The 16,156-nt window shown below is 66.9% G+C and overlaps 2 protein-coding genes across 2 annotated transcripts in view; both read right to left on the bottom strand.

Moving 5' to 3' along the window:
- Nucleotides 1-4,840, bottom strand: part of CDYL (chromodomain Y like) — a 40,478-nt gene extending 35,638 nt beyond the window's left edge. The window contains 2 exon segments of the mRNA XM_054698223.1: nt 3,220-3,309; nt 4,801-4,840. Coding sequence (XP_054554198.1) covers nt 3,220-3,309; nt 4,801-4,803 — 93 coding nt within the window. The 5' untranslated portion in view covers nt 4,804-4,840.
- Nucleotides 4,841-10,857: 6,017 nt separating this feature from the next.
- On the bottom strand, nt 10,858-15,884 carry RPP40 (ribonuclease P/MRP subunit p40). Its single transcript, XM_037520732.2, has 8 exons — nt 15,751-15,884; nt 15,309-15,453; nt 15,065-15,133; nt 14,449-14,544; nt 13,865-13,990; nt 13,473-13,671; nt 13,244-13,378; nt 10,858-12,965 (listed from the first exon to the last, which is right to left on the bottom strand). The coding sequence occupies exons 1-8, from the start codon at nt 15,871-15,873 to the stop codon at nt 12,767-12,769; spliced, it is 1,092 nt and encodes a 363-aa protein (XP_037376629.1). The 5' UTR covers nt 15,874-15,884; the 3' UTR covers nt 10,858-12,766.
- Between the last annotated feature and the right edge of the window lie 272 nt (nt 15,885-16,156).

The following is a 16,156-nucleotide window of genomic DNA, read 5'->3' on the forward strand; positions in this document are numbered from 1 at the left end:
AAGCTTGTAGAGACGGTCCACAGGTTTCTCTCATTCCCACCGCCCTGCCCCAGGCTCTACCCGACAGGGGGACGGCGTGTCTGCCACAGCGACTGAGCCAATGTTGACTCACATTTAGCCCAAGTCCTCACTTTGATCCGATTTTCTGCGTGTTTGCCCGACACTCCTCTGTCCCAGCAGCGCCCCCGGGACGCGGCGCTGGCTCAGGGCCCGCGTCCCCGCGGCCACGCTCGGCTGCCACGGGACCGGGCGCCTCTGTTCCCCATGAGCCGGGCCGTGCGGTGTTTGGTGGACTGTCCCTCACCTGGGGTTGGTGTGACGGCGAGGTGAAGCGGGGGAGGCCACGGGGACGGCACGTCTCTGTCATGGCAGCCCACCCGATCCGACCCGCGCAGCCGAGCCGCCCCCCTCCTCCTCCACTTGCGAATTGACTGAATCGTCTCTTCTCACCGCCGGGAGCCGCGCCCCACACGGCGGGGGACTGTCCCTAACTCTTTCCTCTGTCGCTCGGCTAGTCCCAGCTTTGGCCACCGAGAGCTCCCTCCTCCGCCCTCTGACACACGCTGCTTTTTTAGGGCGTGCGGGTTTGAGCACTTCTCTCTCTGACGTTACCAAATGCCACCGTCGCCTTGTGCATTTTCTGGCCGCTTCTAGAACCAGCCATCTCTCAAGGGAGCTCTGGTTCCTTTTAATGGAAAAATCATGTTAAAAAAGCAAGAGGTGGGGCCTCCCTGGTGGCGCAACTGTTAAGACACAACCCATGAAACTATCCGCCGCCACTGGAGCATGAGTTCGAGCCCCGCCAGGGAGCTACCCACAGGGCGCAGCAGACTCTCCTGTCTCCCCGCTGCTCCCCTCAGCAGTGGATTTCAGGGGATCCTCCTGTTCTGCTCCCCGCTCTGTCTCTGAACCCTCTCACCCCGCACCTCTGGCCTGTGCCCCGGCTCTCCTTTGCAGCAGGAGGTGGAGCTGGTTGCTCACTGCTCCCGAGACTTTAGCTTTTGATCAGGCGGTGCTCGACCTCCCGAGCTAGAGCCTGTGGGGTGACGGCAGAGATGGCCCGGGTGGGGAAGCACCTGTGCAGAGGCCGCATGTTGGAGGAACACAGTTCCCGGAATCTGGAAACAGCTGGAGAGGCTGGAATTCACGGAGCAGGAAAGGGACATCAGGTGGGATTAAGAGGCAGGTGAGTCTCGACAATGTGCCGGTCCCTCGCGCCATCTTCTGAAGAGTATTTTCTGAAAGCTCGGCTCTGTGGAGCGCGGGAGGCTGGGGCACGGCCCTGGGGAACCGCGCGGCCACGTTAACTTGGATGCTTTTTTTAAAAAGGTCGGAGTTATTTCAAGTTTCGCGGAGCCCAGGCAGGCATCCAGCACGGCCGCCCCGCGGGGACCCCCCAGGCGTCTCGGTTTCCAAGGTGAGGGACAAGCGGTCACTGTGAGGAATGCCATCTGCTCAAGCAGTTTGAGCCAATCAGGTTTAATCAGATCCAGGAAGTTCCTTTCTAGTTCTCGCTTTCTCAAACTTTCTACGAAGGCCCGAATGGATATTGAATCTTATCATCTATCTAAACGGACGTGTGATTTTATTCCTTTGTTTGTGAACATGTCAACCTATATTACTTTTCTAATTTGACACCACCTTCTTTTTCTGGTAGAAACCAACTTTGGTTTCGATGCATTATCCTTTCATAAATTGCTAAATTGTTTACAGTGATAACATGTTCGGGATTTTGAATCCACAGTCGTGAGAAAAATTGGCCGGAAAATTTGTGATCAGGGCTAAGCATGTCTCATCAGAAGAGCTGCCACAGGCTCCCTCGTTCCCAGCTTTCATTTTCTGTGTGAATACCTTTGTTTCTTCGTTTTGTTTATTTATTTGATTTATTTATTTATGTGCATTCAAGAACTGGGGTACAGGCCAGAGGTGCGGGGGTGAGAGGATTCACCAGAGACAGAGTGGGGAGCAGAACAGGCAGAGCCACTGAAATCCACTGCTGAGGGGAGCAGGGGGAGACAGGAGGGGTCTGCCGTGCCCTGTGGGCAGCTCCCTGGCCAGGGATCGAATTCTGGCCATTGCAGTGACAGCCTGAGACTTAACCCCTAGGCCACCAGGGAGGCCCCTAATTTTTTTGTTGTGGTGGTTATTTGATTTCCAACTTAATGCTATTACAGTCAAAGAACATAATCAATCCTTTGAAATTTGTTGAGACTTATTTTATGTCTCAAACATGCTCAGATTTTGTAAACATGCTGGTGCTTCATAAATAAGCATGGTACTCCAAGAGGCTGTGCATTGCACAGTTGTAACTCGCAGTGCTTCTATATGTAACAGGTACATTATACATTGATTTTTTTAAGATTTGTTTATTCATGCACACAAGAACTGGGGTACAGGCCAGAGGTGTGGGGGGTGAGAGGATTCACCAGAGACAGTGGGGAGCAGAATAGGCGGATCCACTGAAATCCACTGCTGAGGGGAGCAGCGGGGAGACAGGAGAGGTCTGCTGCGCCCTGTGAGTTGCTCCCTGGTTGTGATCGAACTCCTGCTGCAGGGGCTGCTGATAGGTTCCTAGCACTGAGACTGACCCCTGTGCGCCCAGGGAGGCCCTGCTTCCTCTCTTTATGCCCACACAGGGGTGAAGTCCTACCTTGTCTTTCTCTGCCTGTCTTAGGTCACTGAACACACAGTTCCCTATAGGCCCATCCTATAGGGCTAGAGGATGAAATGGCAGGATTTCATCTTTTCTTTTTTTCAGGGCTGAGTAATATTCCACTGCCTCTATTTACCACACCTTCTTTACCCGTTTGTCAGCTGGGGACCCTTAGGTTGTTTCTGTTCTTCTTCCCTCTCACATTGCACTGATTTGCCCCTGTTCTACCGCACCACAGAATTTGGGGTGTGCAGCCCCCACCTCCACATGCATATGCTTCACTCACCCCCCACCAGCCCAGGTGCTCCTGGACAGATGCCGGGAGAAGCTGTGTGTCCAGTTAAAGCAGTGCACCAGCCACGTCCTGAGACGAGACAGAGCCTCGAGACGGGGCTCGGCCTGAGGCCATGTGTGTGCCAGACAGCCCAGCGTCTGCAGGCTCGGCCACGGCACACAGGCTGGCTGTTTAGGTCTCGTCTTGAGAGCACACGAGGCTGGAGCCCACGTGCATCTCGCCGAGCCCTGAGGGCGCCCGGGGGCCGCGTGACGGTGGTGGTGGCACCTACCTGGCTGACTTCGACGGCAGGAGGCTTCCATTCCTCCAGAACTTTGCAGGGCAGATCCTGCTCAGGGAAAGGCACGCTGCTGCTCAGGCCCTGGGGAGGGAGGGGCAGCCGTGAGTCAGCGGGCGTCCACACTTGAGTGGGGGCGCCCAGCTGGACAGGCAGGTGTGGGCTCCTCACCCTGAGCCTGCGGGTGGCCTGTGCATGTGTGTCGGGGTGTGTGTGGATGCATGTGTGTGTGTGTGTGTGTGCACACAGTTGGGGGACAGACCAGGGGCAGCGGCAGGGTGCTGGGGGCATCTGTGTTTGGAGCCGAGGGCCTCCCAGGGCTGTCCCGGCCATTCTGCAGCCCGAGTTCATGACCGGCAGCTGCCCTGGTCTCAAGCCGAAGACAGTGACTTTGGCTTCACTGAATGGACCTGGCTCCGGGCACGGCCGGGCCAAATACAGGGGCCCAGGGTCAGGTGGAGCCTGCGTGGGTCTGTGCCAGGTGAGCGGGGCGGCGTGAGACGGTCCCGGGCTGTGGGCGTGCGCCAGGCTGGCTCTGGATGGCAGAAAGCCATGCCCTCAGAAGCCCGCTTGCCCTGTCCTGGGCGGGCAGAAACGCGGGCCGGGAGGGCCCAGGATGTGTCTTGGAGGGGCAGGGTTGCCGGGCGTGGTGCAGCTGGAGCTGTGGACGCCACGGCCAGAGGCCTGCGGGGCTCCTGGACAAGTGCGGTGCCTGGACGCCCCGCTTTGGGCCCCGCTTTGGCCCCGGAGGCCGTGGACACCCTCCTTTCCAGGCCTCTGCCCAGCACCCCCGCGCAGCTCCCCCGGTCTCCCCCGCATGGGCACAGCCAGCACGAGCTCAGGAGTCTGGAGCCCGGAGCAGGGGAGGAAGCTGCGGGGAGCTTGGAGGACGCTGGGCTCGCGCGCTGGACACAGAGGCCAGTGCCTCGGGACGGCCGGGCGGTCGGGGTGGCCAGTCACCCCCGGCCGCCTCTCGCGGGTGCGGCCGACACCAAAAAGCAGCCGCGGCGTGTGCTCTGCCACCCCCGCCGGGAGGGAGACTCGCTGCAGCGGGAGCCCACCCCGCCCGCCCCGGCTCCCTCCGCCGTCCCTGCTGGCCGTGCCCGGGACCCCGGGCTGAGGGGGGCGTCCGCTGCCGAGGCCCGCGGCCCCTTGACCTTCACCGCCGGCCCAGACGCCAGGGGTCCCCGCCTGCCCTGTCACACTCTCGCTGGCCCTGCGAGGGGCTTTCGGGGCCCGCAGACCCCGCGTTTTGTTGGGGACCCTCCCACCCGGGCAGCCGGGAGCAGCTTGTCTGCACATTCGAGAGCAGGAGCCGCTTCTGCCAACTCACCCCTCCCCCCGCCCCATGGGGGGCTGGGCCTCAGCTGGGAGCGGGGAGCAGGAGGATGGGGGGGCAGGAGCCCCAGACTTTGAAAAAAGCAAAGGACAGGGCAAGAGGCCAGCGTGGCCCCTGCCTCCTCCCGAGGCGTGGACGGGGGCGCGTGGGGGGGAAGGGGCGGTGCATGAGGCACAGCCGCCCGGGGGTGTCCCGGACACTGTCCAGACCAGCAGAGGCCCCCCAGGGTGGCTTACCATGGCTGCTCCTGGGGGCCCCGCCGGGCAGCGCGCTGGCTCTCGGCTCGGGTGCCCCGGCCGGGCTGCTCCGCCAGGGCCTCGGGGCCACGCGCGGCCGCGTCTCCCGTCACCACCTGCAGCCGCGGGAGAGGGCGGCGGTCAGCGGGAGCCGCGAGCGAGGCGTGGCCGGGCCCCTGCTCTGGCCGGCAGCCGCCTCAGGCCAGAGGGCGGCAGAGGCCGGACGCGGTCCCGGGAGCCAGTGGCCCTTCGCGGGGCCGCCTCTGGGGAGGCCCACGGCCGCTCAGAGCCTGGCGGGGCGGGGGCACCTTCCCGCGAGCACCGGGGGGCCGGTGCGGCTGGAACGTGGGCACAGCGTGGCTCCTTCTTCCCTGCAGCCAGATGGGGTCCTGCAGGCTGACCTCACGCTGGCAGCCCACTCGGACGGCCTCTCTGGATCCTCGCGGGATGCCGGCTCCGGGGGCTCCAGTGTGAGGTGAGGGGTCACCCCCGCTGTGGGGGGCTCTCCGGTGCTCTGTGCCTCAGGGGTCCTGACCCCACCCTGGGACACTGGGCGTGGGCAGCTGCCCGGTCTGAGGGCGGAAGGAGCGAGTCAGCGACAGACACTTTGAGGCTCTGTGTCCGAGCAAGCGGCCTCGGCGAGCAGCTCAGCAGCAGCCCCGCCGCCCGCGCCCCGTGGGGCCACCACGCCTGCCCCTAGCCAGGCCGGGCTCGGTCTGTGGGCGGCTCCTCTGATGAGTCCCAGGGCCTGCGGGGCACGGCCCCTGGAGTCATGCCACGCAGGCAGGGCCCCCACACCCTGAGCGGGCAGCCTGGGGCGTCGCGGACCTGGGGCGGGATCCAGGTGGTCCTCGCTTTCCGGCTGCAAAGGGAATTGAAGCCCGGAGGGCCCCAGGCCCAGGGCAGGGGCCTGCCCACGACGGGCGTGGTGTGGGAGCTGCGGGGTCCCGGGGCTGGGGCGTCGGGGTGCTCGTCTCTGCTCTCATCCAGGCTCCCACGAGCCGAGTCCTTTAAGCCACGATGGTCCTGGTCGGCAGACCCGCCACCCTGAGGGCTGGCCGTGGACGGCAGGCGCAGCACACGCGGGGATGGCCAGCGCGGCCTGGAGGACCTGCCTCGGCAGCTGTCCTGCAGCTGGCCCGGGAGGGGCCCTGCCTGCCCCCGGCCCCCGTGTCCGGGCCCTGCCGGGCTCCTGCTGTGGGCCCGGCCTCCGCCGCTCTGGCCTCCCACCCCCAGGTCTCCGCCATCACCTCCTCCTTCCTGGGGACCCTGGCCCGCCCCGCCCGGGAGAAGCCCAGGGCAGCCGCTGGCTTGTCTAGCCCACGAGTGGGACTCACTTGACACCAGTCAGACATGGCGGGAGAGTCCGTGCAGAGAGAGGAGACCTCGGCTCTCCCGGAGGAGGAGGCTGAGAACGGGCATGGCAGCCCACAGTGGGCCAGGCGGCCCTGGGGCCTCGTGAATGGGACCCGGGTCCTTGCTGCCCCAGCGTCCGCCGGTGAGGCCGCAGAGAGGGGCCGGGCCCCAGGAAGGCCCGGCCAGAGTCCGGCCCGCACCCTCAGGTCCACGCCAGAACTGCGGGCAGCAGGGCCTGCGCTCCCAGCCCGTGGGGTCTGAGCGGCAGCTGGGGCGCGAGGACAGGGGCTGTCCGGTTCACACCATCGCTTAGAACCGGGCTCAGCGGCATCGGACACGCCCCGGCTTCGTCTGAACGTTTGCGTGGCTGGAGGAGGGGGTGCGGCTCCCGCCAGAGCCAGAGATGCCGAGAGGTAAGGGGAGTGACGTCTCCGCGGCATTTGCAATTTCTCTTTGGCCCCCAAGCCCAGGTGGCCGCGCCCTGGCTGTCTCGCCTTCTCCTCTCCAGCCCAGGCCCCCAGCGCCGCCCCCGTCCCGACACCGCGGCTGACAGCAACAGGCTGCTCCCCTGGCCTGGGGGGGGAACCCGAGGGCCTCGGCTCACCCCCACCTGTCTCCCAGCTGCTGGGCCGCGGAGACACGGGACCTCTGCTAACAGGCGCCTTTGTCCAAAAGCCGCGCTGCAGAAGACGCGGTCGCCCGCATGGCCGAAGGGAGCGGCCAGGCCAGGCCAGCGAGTGCCGTCTCCACCCAGGAGGGCAGCACAGCCCCCGCGATAGGCGCTGGGGGTGGCGGAGGGGCCGGGGCCTGCTGGTGGGTTGACTTAGAAAAACTGCCAGAGGCTGTTGGATGAGGACCTCGCCGGCCCCTCGCGTTCTCCCTGGCGACCCCCATGGGACTGCAGACGTGGTGATGCCGACGCGGCCCTCGTGGGAAGGTGCCTCTGGTGTCCTCCTGGGTCCCCGAGATGACTGGCGCTGACTCGGAGCTCCTTGACTTTCCATGCCTGCTTTCCTGTGCTGTCTGCGGGTCTCCAGCTTCTTGCTCAACTTGCAGTAGCTGCGAGTGGGGGCGTCGCTGCCCCAGGCACGGGAGAGCCCGAGGTTCAGGGTCCAGTCCACCCTGCGGGCTTGGACGAGTCTTCGGGGACCGGGACATCCTGGAGGATCTGGGAGACCTTCTAGGCGAGCCCCTGGGTGCCTCTTGTATCCCGCTGTCTCTCCTGCCTGCTCTTGTCCCACCACTGCCGTCCCCAGGACGGTGCCTCCTGGACTGCCTGGGACTCTGCGTGGCCCCCTCTCCTGTGTCTCTCCTGGTGCCCTGCCTGGTCACAGGGAGACCCGTCCTTGGGGTGACAGGCTCCCCAGGGCTCCCCACGCTTCCCTTGCTGCAGCAACCGCTCACCTCACCTGAGACATCGCCTGCGATTTGGGGCGCAAGGACGGTGGTTGCGCGGACCCCACGGGTCCCTGAGGCAGACGGCTGTGTCGCAGCCTGATCTGCTTTGTACGAGAGAGCAGTTCGGATACCCGCCGCCTTTGGCTTCTGATGAGGAGAACACGTCATCCGACTCCCGGAAAGCGTGCGGCTTTTCCCTGCTGTTTTTGAAGCTGTGACTCTGATCAGTTGCTGGAACGCAAAATCCCAGGAGAAAAAGAAGCAAAACACGCCAGGGATGAAGGAGAAAAGAGCAAAACAGAGTCTTTTTCAGAATGCAAGCGGCAGGAACTTCCTCGCGCGTCTCCCGCCTGTCTCCGGGGTGGAGGATTCCGAGGGCGTCGCGGAAGTGGAGAGCCGAGGTCCAGCGGGCGAGGAGACCGGAGACCAGGAGGACGCAGGCCTGGCTGCCAGGGGACGCGGGGCCCGGACTGCACGGCCAGCGAGCAGGAGGGCCAAGTCGCCCCCGCGGGCAGCCTGGCCGGCGCGGGACGCCGCAGCTCAAGTCGGAGGGGCAGGTGCTACCTGCGACGCTGGGCCCGAGGCCTGGGGACGCCGTGTCCCGTCCAGCAGCCACGCCGCCTCCCTTCCCGCTCACGACAGAGCACAGTGGAACCACCGGCTGATGGCTTCGCCTGGATGCCAGGAATTTCCGGCGTGGCCCCGGCCAGCAGGTGGCGGTGAGTGTCCGCTGGCCCAAAGGACGGGCAGAGCCCAGCGCCCAGTGTGGGGCCAGCTGGGGACCTTTGGGAGTCGGCTGGGCGCTGGGACGCCGACCCTGGCTTGCTCCGCAGCGGCCCCTCGTCCGCCCGTCCACTAGGGGTCGCGTCCGGCTATGGCCACGGGTTCCGGCTGCGGTGTGGCCGCCGGTTCCGGCTCTGTCCCCCGGGATCCTGTGAAGCCTCCGAAGGCCACGGGAGCGCCCCAGAGGCTGGCACTGCCATCCATGCCCCCGTTAGGCTTAGGGGCTGAGAGGCCTCTTGGGCATCGGGGACAGGAAGGTGCCGGGCTGCACAGACTCAAGGACCCAGCGGCCGAGCCCACGCGGGTGACCCAGAGCTAAAGAGAGCTGGCGCCTCTGGCCGGCCCCCCGGCCCGCGTCCCCTTGGCCTGAGTCCTCTCTCCACTTGCTCTCCCCGGCGCGTGCTCCTGGCTGGCGCAGCTCTCCTGGCTGGCGCTGGGGGAGGGAGCCGCAGGCCCCAGGAGAAGGGCGGGGTCACACGGCCTCGGCCTCCCCTATGCCCCCCGGAGCCCTCAGGAGCCGCTGCCGCCTGCAGCGTCACTCACACCCGCCCCGGGCCAGCTGCCCCTCTGGGCTTCGCTCCCCAGACTCAGCCCTGAGGGCACGGGCCCAGCCTTGTGTGCCCACCGGGCCCCCCAGCCAGGACGCCCCGGCCAGGGGACGGGGTCTGGATGCGGGTGGACACTGCGCGTCAGCAGAGACGAAAGGCGGCTGCTCTCAGCCAGAGGAGGGAGCCGGCGCCGGCGCGAGGGAAGGCGGACAGGAAGGGCAACGCGGCCCACCCACCGCAGGCTCCGGAGGGGGGACGCGCAGGAAGCAGGGGGTGTGGACGGACACTGCGGGGCCCAAGCAGGGGCGAGGGGCAGGCGGACAGGACACCGGGTAGGCTGGACCCGCACCTGCCTGCCCCGGCTCGGACAACAGCCGCCTGACAGCCCCGAAGGCCAACAGCGAGAGGCCACGGGCTGTGGCAGCACCCACGGGGCCTGCGGCCGGAGCCCACTCAGGCAGGGCCCCGCCGGGCAGGCCGCGTCGGGGTCTCCCGGCGCCACGGGAGGCCTCGCCCGGGACCAGCCACGGGCTGATTTCACCAACAGGGACGCGAAGGCTCCCTGTGGCCGCAGGCGGCCTCGCCCGCGTCCACCGGCACCGGGCCCGGGCAGCACCGGCCGGCAGCGCCGCTCCCTCCTCCGCGGCTCTGAGCCGTGGGGCGACCCCAGCTCTCGGGGCGCGCGGCCCGGCCCCGGGGGCGCTGCGGGCGCCCCTCCCTCCTCGGGGCACCCCTCCTCCCTCCTCGGGGCCCCCATGCTCCGCCGGCGCCTCCCGGCTCCCCCGGAGGGTGCCCCGCCACCCGCGGGGGCCGCGTTCCGGGCCGGGGCTGACCGCTCGCTCGCGCTGGGCCCGACTGGCCCCGTCCGGGTCCAGACCGCGGGGGCGCGGCCGGGCGCGCGGGGACACCCACCTGCCTCGGCCCCGGGCGCCCACGTCACCGCCGCAGGACGGGGCGCGGCAGGGGGGCTGGGGCGTCGCGGGCCCGGACCCCCTCGGCCTCTGTGACGTCGCGCCTCGCCGAAGCTTCCAGAAGCGGGTGGCCCGGGCGCCCCTCCGGCTGGCTGGGGGGCTGCGAGGCCGCTCCCCGCGTCCTCTCTCCGCCCAAGCCCCGGGCCCCGCCCCTGGACCGCGCCCCGTCCCCTAGGCCCCGCCCCCTGGACCCTCTACCCGCTGGACCCCCTAGCCGCTGGACCCCCTACCCCCTGGACCCCCTAGCCGCTGGACCCCCTACCCGCTGGACCCGCTACCCCCTGGACCCCCTACCCCCTGACCCCCTACCCGCTGGACCCCCTACCCCCTGGACCCCCTAGCCGCTGGACCCCCTACCCCCTGGACCCCCTACCCGCTGGACCCCCTACCCCCTGGACCCCCTACCCCCTGGACCCTCTACCCGCTGGATCCCCTACCCGCTGGACCCTCTACCCCCTGGACCCTCTACCCGCTGGACCCCCTACCCGCTGGACCCCCTACCCCCTGGACCCTCTACCCGCTGGACCCCCTACCCCCTGGACCCCCTACCCGCTGGACCCCCTACCCGCTGGACCCCCTACCCCCTGGACCCTCTACCCCCTGGACCCTCTACCCGCTGGATCCCCTACCCCCTGGACCCTCTACCCGCTGGACCCTCTACCCCCTGGACCCTCTACCCGATGGACCCTCTACCCGCTGGACCCCACCCTAGCGCCTTCACGCCTGCGAACCCGCAGCGCGGCCTTTCAGGGCCCATGTCGGGGGCGGAAGGAGGAGCCGCGGGGCGCGGGAGGCCGTGGGGTCGCTGCTGCGCCGGAGACGGGCGCCGGGGCCGGCGGGCGCGCACATGCATGCACACGCACACGCACACACGTACACGCAAGTGCACACGTGCACGCGGCGGGGGGCCTGGGCTGTGCTGCGGACACGCCTCCCAGCGCTGGGTCCCCCGGGGCGGGAAGGGACACTTCGTGCCCTCTGGGCTCAGGCCTTGCACGCTCGTGTGTGGGGTCTGGTCGGGCACTCCCAGGAGCCCCATGTTTTTGTTTGCAGCTGTGCATGTTACCTTAGGCTTCCTTGCTTGTTTTTTTAAGATTTATTTATTAATGCACTCAAGAGCTGGGGGGCAGGTGGTGAGAGGATGTTAGGGGAGAGGATGTCCCGAGCAAACCGGCAGGCTTCGGGCAGCCACCCCACTCCAGCCAGACCCTGGGGACTACAAATCCCAGGGTCCCCCAGGGGAGGGTGCGGACCTGAGGGCGGAGTTAGGCGGCCATCTTCTCAGTCTGCAAATAAAACCAGCCCTGTTAGTGGGTCTCGCACTTGGCTCTGCTCTTGGCCAGGCGGGCTTGGTCTCTGCGGGTCATTTGGGATTCCAGGTCGGGGGACCCCGTAGGACGCAGTTGAGACTTTATCTCCCTCTTTTCTCCCTGAGTTGTACATTTCCTCATCCCGCTTACCTTGCAAATAATCCCGTTAACCTTTTGTGTGTGCCTGCAGCGTGAGGCCCTTTTTAGCACACACGGGTGAGGACCCACAGTCAGGCAACCCATTTTATTTTTTTATCAGGGTTGCCCTCCGTCAGAGCCAGAGCGGGGAACAGAACAGGCAGACTGACGAACTACACTGCTGAGGGGAGCAGCAGGTGGGGCAGGAGAGGTCTGCTGTGCCATGTGGGTTGCTCGCTGGCTGGCCGGGGGTTGAACTCATGCTGTAGAGGCTACAGACAGCTTTACAGTGCTGTGCTTAACCCCTTGCGCCACTAGAGATGCCCGTCTTTTCTTATTTTTAAGGTTTATTTTATTTATGATACAAGAGCTGGGGCACAGGTCAGAGATGCAGGGGGTGAGAGGACTCCCCAGAGACAGAGTGAGGAGCACAACAGGTGGATCCACTGAAATCCACTGCTGAGGGGACAGGAGAGGTCTGCTGTGCCCTGTGGGTCACCTCCCTGCACCACCAGGGAGGCCCTCATCAATTATTTTTTAGAATTGTATTCTGTTAGTTTAACGGCTGTAACTTTTTTTTTTTTAAAGATTTATTTATGTCTTTATACAAGCACTAGGTACAGTGAGAAGCGTGGGAGGGTGAAAGAATTCACCAGAGCCAGAGCGGGGAACAGAACAGGCAGAATGACGAAATACACTGCTGAGGGGAGCAGCGGGCGTGGCAGGAGAGGTCTGAGCGCCATGAGGGACCCTCACCGGCTGCTGGGGATCCAACTGGCACTGCAGAGGCTGCGGGCAGCTTTGCAGCCCAGCGCTCAACCGCTACGCCACTGGGAAGACCCTTAACAGCTGTAATTTTTTTTTTTTTTTTTTTTTTATAGAGGCATGCTTTATTTATTTGTTTGCTGGTTTGCCTGTCTGTTTTTGTTCACACATGCACTGGGCACAGTCAGAAGCGCGGGAGGGCGAGAGAATTCACCAGAGCCAGAGCGGGGAGCAGAGCAGGCAGAAGGACCGAAGCACACTGCTGAGGGGAGCAGCGGGCGGCAGGAGAGGTCTGCGCGCCATGTGGGACCCTCCGGTGGCCGGGGAGCAGCCGGGGATCGAACCGGCGCCGCAGAGGCCGCGCGCAGCTTCGCAACCCAGCGCCCAACCGCTGCGCCACCGGGGAGGCCCAACAGCTGTAATTTTTAATTCTAGTGGTTTCTCTAGGTTTTCTAGTATAGAGCCGGCCCCAGAGTTGTTCAAATAACTAAGCATACGTGACCCCGCATCAGTGCTGGATGCAGATCCCATTATTACCTCTGGGCAGAGGAACAGTCTTTAGCCCTTGCTGCGATGCAGCAGAAGCCCCTGGGCGCGATCCCAGCCGCAGGCCCAGCAGTGTCAGGGTTGCCCAGATGAGCCCCTCACGCTGCTGAGCCGCAAGCACCGCAGACACGAGGGTGACTTGGAACCTGCTTTATGGCGGACATGCGTCGTGGGCCCCCACGGCCATCTGCAGCCAGTAGTCCTGGTTGCTGAAAATGACGAAGTTGTACAGATGGTCTCCACCACTCCCAAAGCCGTGCTCGAGCTCCCGCCAGGACACCGGGCTGTCCGCGAAGCCCTGCACAGACAGCGTGACCCACGGGGCCAGCTTGGGCTCGTCGAAGTAGCGGCTGGAAAGGAAGGAGCCACGGTCATCAGGGCCCGGGCACTAGAGCTCACTAGGAGCAGCGGTGCCTGGCGTCCCCACGACCACCCCCAGCTACCATCTCCATGACTGACTTCACCCCAGACGGTGCCCTGAACCCCTCCATCTGGTGTCCGGACAGCTTGCTCCCAGGGGGCAGGGTTCGGGGGAAGGGGTAGCTGGTGCCCGAGGTGGTCAGGAACAGTGTAACCCTGGGGGCGAGGGGAGGGCGGTGCCAGGGCGCAGGCGCGAAGCAGGACGCACCAGAGCTGATCCAGCAGGAGGCGGATCTTGGTCGGCAGCAAGAAGCCAGTGACAGTGCAGAGGCAGGCCTGGGCGGCCACCGAGCTGGGCTGGGGACAGCAGTAGCTGGAGACGAAGTCGCTGGGCTCATGGTCTCTGTCACGAGAGGAAGGGACACGCTGCTCCCACCGGCCCCTCCCGACGAGGCCCCACCCCGCAAGGCCCCTCCCTACCCACCACGCTCACGCACAGGCCCGCGCCGCAGAAGACGGCCCCCAGCCACTGCAGGAGCTCGGGGGCGCTGCAGGACACCCCGGGCTGCCCCCCCAGGGCCCCGCTCCGCAGCACGGGGCATGGCAGGTCCCTCACGGTGCTCAAGGCCACTCTGGGCTGGTGCTCCCGGATCCGGTAGCTGGAAAAGTGCGACAGCAGCGCGGACCCCTCGGCACCTGGGGAGAGCATGGGAGGCCGTGTGGGTGCTGGAGCAGGCGGGCAAACCCTGGCACCCCCACCCCCGTGGGTGTCTGGGCGTGGAGGGGGAGGCCGGGAGGCTGGGCCCAGCTGTATCCTGGTGGAAGGGGCCCCTGCCCCCGGGACAGGCAGCCCCCGGCTCCATCTCCCCGGCCCCAGGCGTGCCCGCACCCGTCTGGTGCCAGGCCAAGAGAAAATCAAACTTCAGAGGCTTCTTCTCCTTGAAGGACCAGGCCACCCTCTGGGACGTCTTCGAGTCCGGGTGGAGGGCCAGCTCCATCAAGTCAATGGAAACAACTGGAGAGGCAGAGAGGACAGGACACTCGCTCAGGAGCCAGCACGGAGGCAGCGCTGGGCTGAAACCAGAACGCCTGGGAATGTGGCGCAGCTTAAAGTCTCGTTCGGCTCCTGCGCGCCCCCCCCCGGGCGTCTGGCCCTGGGGCTGCCGACACCGGTGTCTGAAAGTCAGAGGCTGGAATTGCCAGGGACCAGTTCTATTCCACCTGGACACTGGGGTCCAGCCACATAGCCGCAGAGGCTCACCTTGGGCAGGTTTCTACTGCGGCGACCCCGGGGGATCCCCACTGGCGCGCTGGAGCCTCTGCCTGCAGCCGTGACTGCGAGGTCCTGACCCAGACACCCCCGGTTCCACCCCTCGGGTGCCTCCCGAACACGAACACGCAGTTGAAGTCGCATGTTAGGCCCGAGGGTGCGGCTGGTGGGAAGGGTGGCAGGAGGGGCGGGGCGTCACGCACCGTACTTCGGGGTGCTGCGGCCTGAATGCTGAGACGGGCGGCCCTGCAGCCCGCACTCCTCGTAGGTGTCTTTATCCAGCGACAAAACCAGCTTCCCTGCAAGGCAGTCGGTGGCTGTGGGGGCAGGGCGCGGGTCTCCCGCCACGAGCCCAGCCCCAGGCCCGCCAGCACCGGGCAGGACATTCCTACGGCGACCCAAGGTGCTACACGCTCACTGTCCCTGTCACCACATCAGAGCACCCTTGCCGTGCACGAGGGGCGCTTGCACACACGTGCTTCTAACTTGTGGCACCAGAATGCACGCCCACGGGAACTGCGCGAGCCCGCAGTGACAAACGCAGGGCCCGGCCGTGACCATGTGGTGTGTGGAAATCGCCGTCCAGGCAGCACCGGGCATGCCCTGCCCTTCCCAGCTGGACACTGGACACGGGGTACCCGCCAAGGCGCAGGCGGGCAGAGCCGGGCGCGGGGTGGGGTCACTGGGCAGCCGGCCTGTTAGGAACGCCCCGGCCACACTGACAGATGCGCGGCCCAAGCTGGGGCGCGGCGCCCCGCGGCCCCTCCTGAGAAGGGGCTGAGTCGGGCCTGCCCTCTCCTGGCCCGGGGGGGGCCTTACCGCTGGGCAGCAGGGCGACCGTGCTGTCCTCGTCCACGCGGGTGTTGAGGCTGAGCGCGCAGCAGGTGCCTGTGGGGCGGGGGCATCAGGGACCCGCGCAATGTTGGGGACACCCCGCTCCCAGCCAGGCCGGGGGCAGCCCCCTCCCCTCCAGCACTTCGAAGGCCGGAGTCAGCACGTGAGGAGCCCCGGGGCCCCGAGGGCGGGGGGCAGGGCCCAGCGGCCTCCCCCTGCCCGCGCCGACCTTCCTGGACGAAGGCGCTGATGAACCCCGGGGCGACGAGCTCGTGCAGGGGCAGGTCCTCCACCGAGTAGTAGGGCCCGAGCCGCGCGACCAGGCCGCGGAGCGCCCCCGGCAGCGCCCCGCACTCGGGCACCAGAAGGGACACCTGCGGGCGGGGGCGGGTCAGCGCGCGGCCCCGGCGCCTCGGACGCCCCGACCTGGGGCCCGTCGCAGGCCGTGGCGGGGCGCGCCGGCCCCCGGGGGCGCCGGCCCCGGGTGACCGCCCGCCGCGCCGCCGGCCCACGTGGGGGAGGCGGGGCCGCCGCAGCCCTCGCCGCGCGGCGCCCGCTGGGAGCTGTAGTCCGGCAGCGCGGGCCGCCCGCGGGACTACAGCTCCCGGCGTGCCCCGCGCCCGCCCGCCCGCCCGCCCGCCGCGGCCCCGGAGCTCACGCGCCGCGCTCACCCTATAGTTGTGGTGGTGCGTGTCCACGAGCTGCCGGTGGCGCGACTTGTCGTGGGCGAAGCTGGACTTCTCGCAGACCAGCAGGTGCCGGGGCGCCTCCCGCAGCCGGCGCAGGGTGGCCATGCTCTCCCCGCGCAGGCGCGCCGGCCGCTTCCGGGCTCCCGGGCCCGCCCTGCCCCGCCCCGCCCCGCCCGTGACCACGCCCCGCCCCCGCAGGCCCCGCTCCTCCCTCCCATGACCGCGCCCCCGCCCCGTCAGGCCCCGCTCCTCCCTCCCATGACCACGCCCCGCCCCCGTCAGGCCCCGCCCCTCCCGTCAGGCCCCGCCCCGCCGTCAATCACCGAGGCGTCCCGAGGCGGGTCCCACGCGCGACCCGCCCGCGCCTGCGCCGTGGCCGCTGCGGGGC

This window comes from Talpa occidentalis, unplaced genomic scaffold, assembly GCF_014898055.3.
Source record: "Talpa occidentalis isolate TD23 unplaced genomic scaffold, MPIMG_talOcc4v2.1 talOcc4.2, whole genome shotgun sequence".
In the NCBI taxonomy this organism is placed as follows: Eukaryota; Metazoa; Chordata; class Mammalia; order Eulipotyphla; family Talpidae; genus Talpa; species Talpa occidentalis.

Excerpts from the sequence above, each read along its gene's own strand:
- RPP40 (XM_037520732.2), bottom strand. The coding sequence starts at position 15,873 with ATGGCCACCCTGCGCCGGCTGCGGGAGGCGCCCCGGCACCTGCTGGTC. Across the intron at positions 15,454-15,750 it reads CGCACCACCACAACTATAGG|GTGTCCCTTCTGGTGCCCGA; the intron begins GTGAGCGCGGCG and ends CCCCGCCCGCAG. Across the intron at positions 13,379-13,472 it reads GTCTTCTGCGGCGCGGGCCT|AGACCATGAGCCCAGCGACT; the intron begins GTGCGTGAGCGT and ends CTCTCGTGACAG.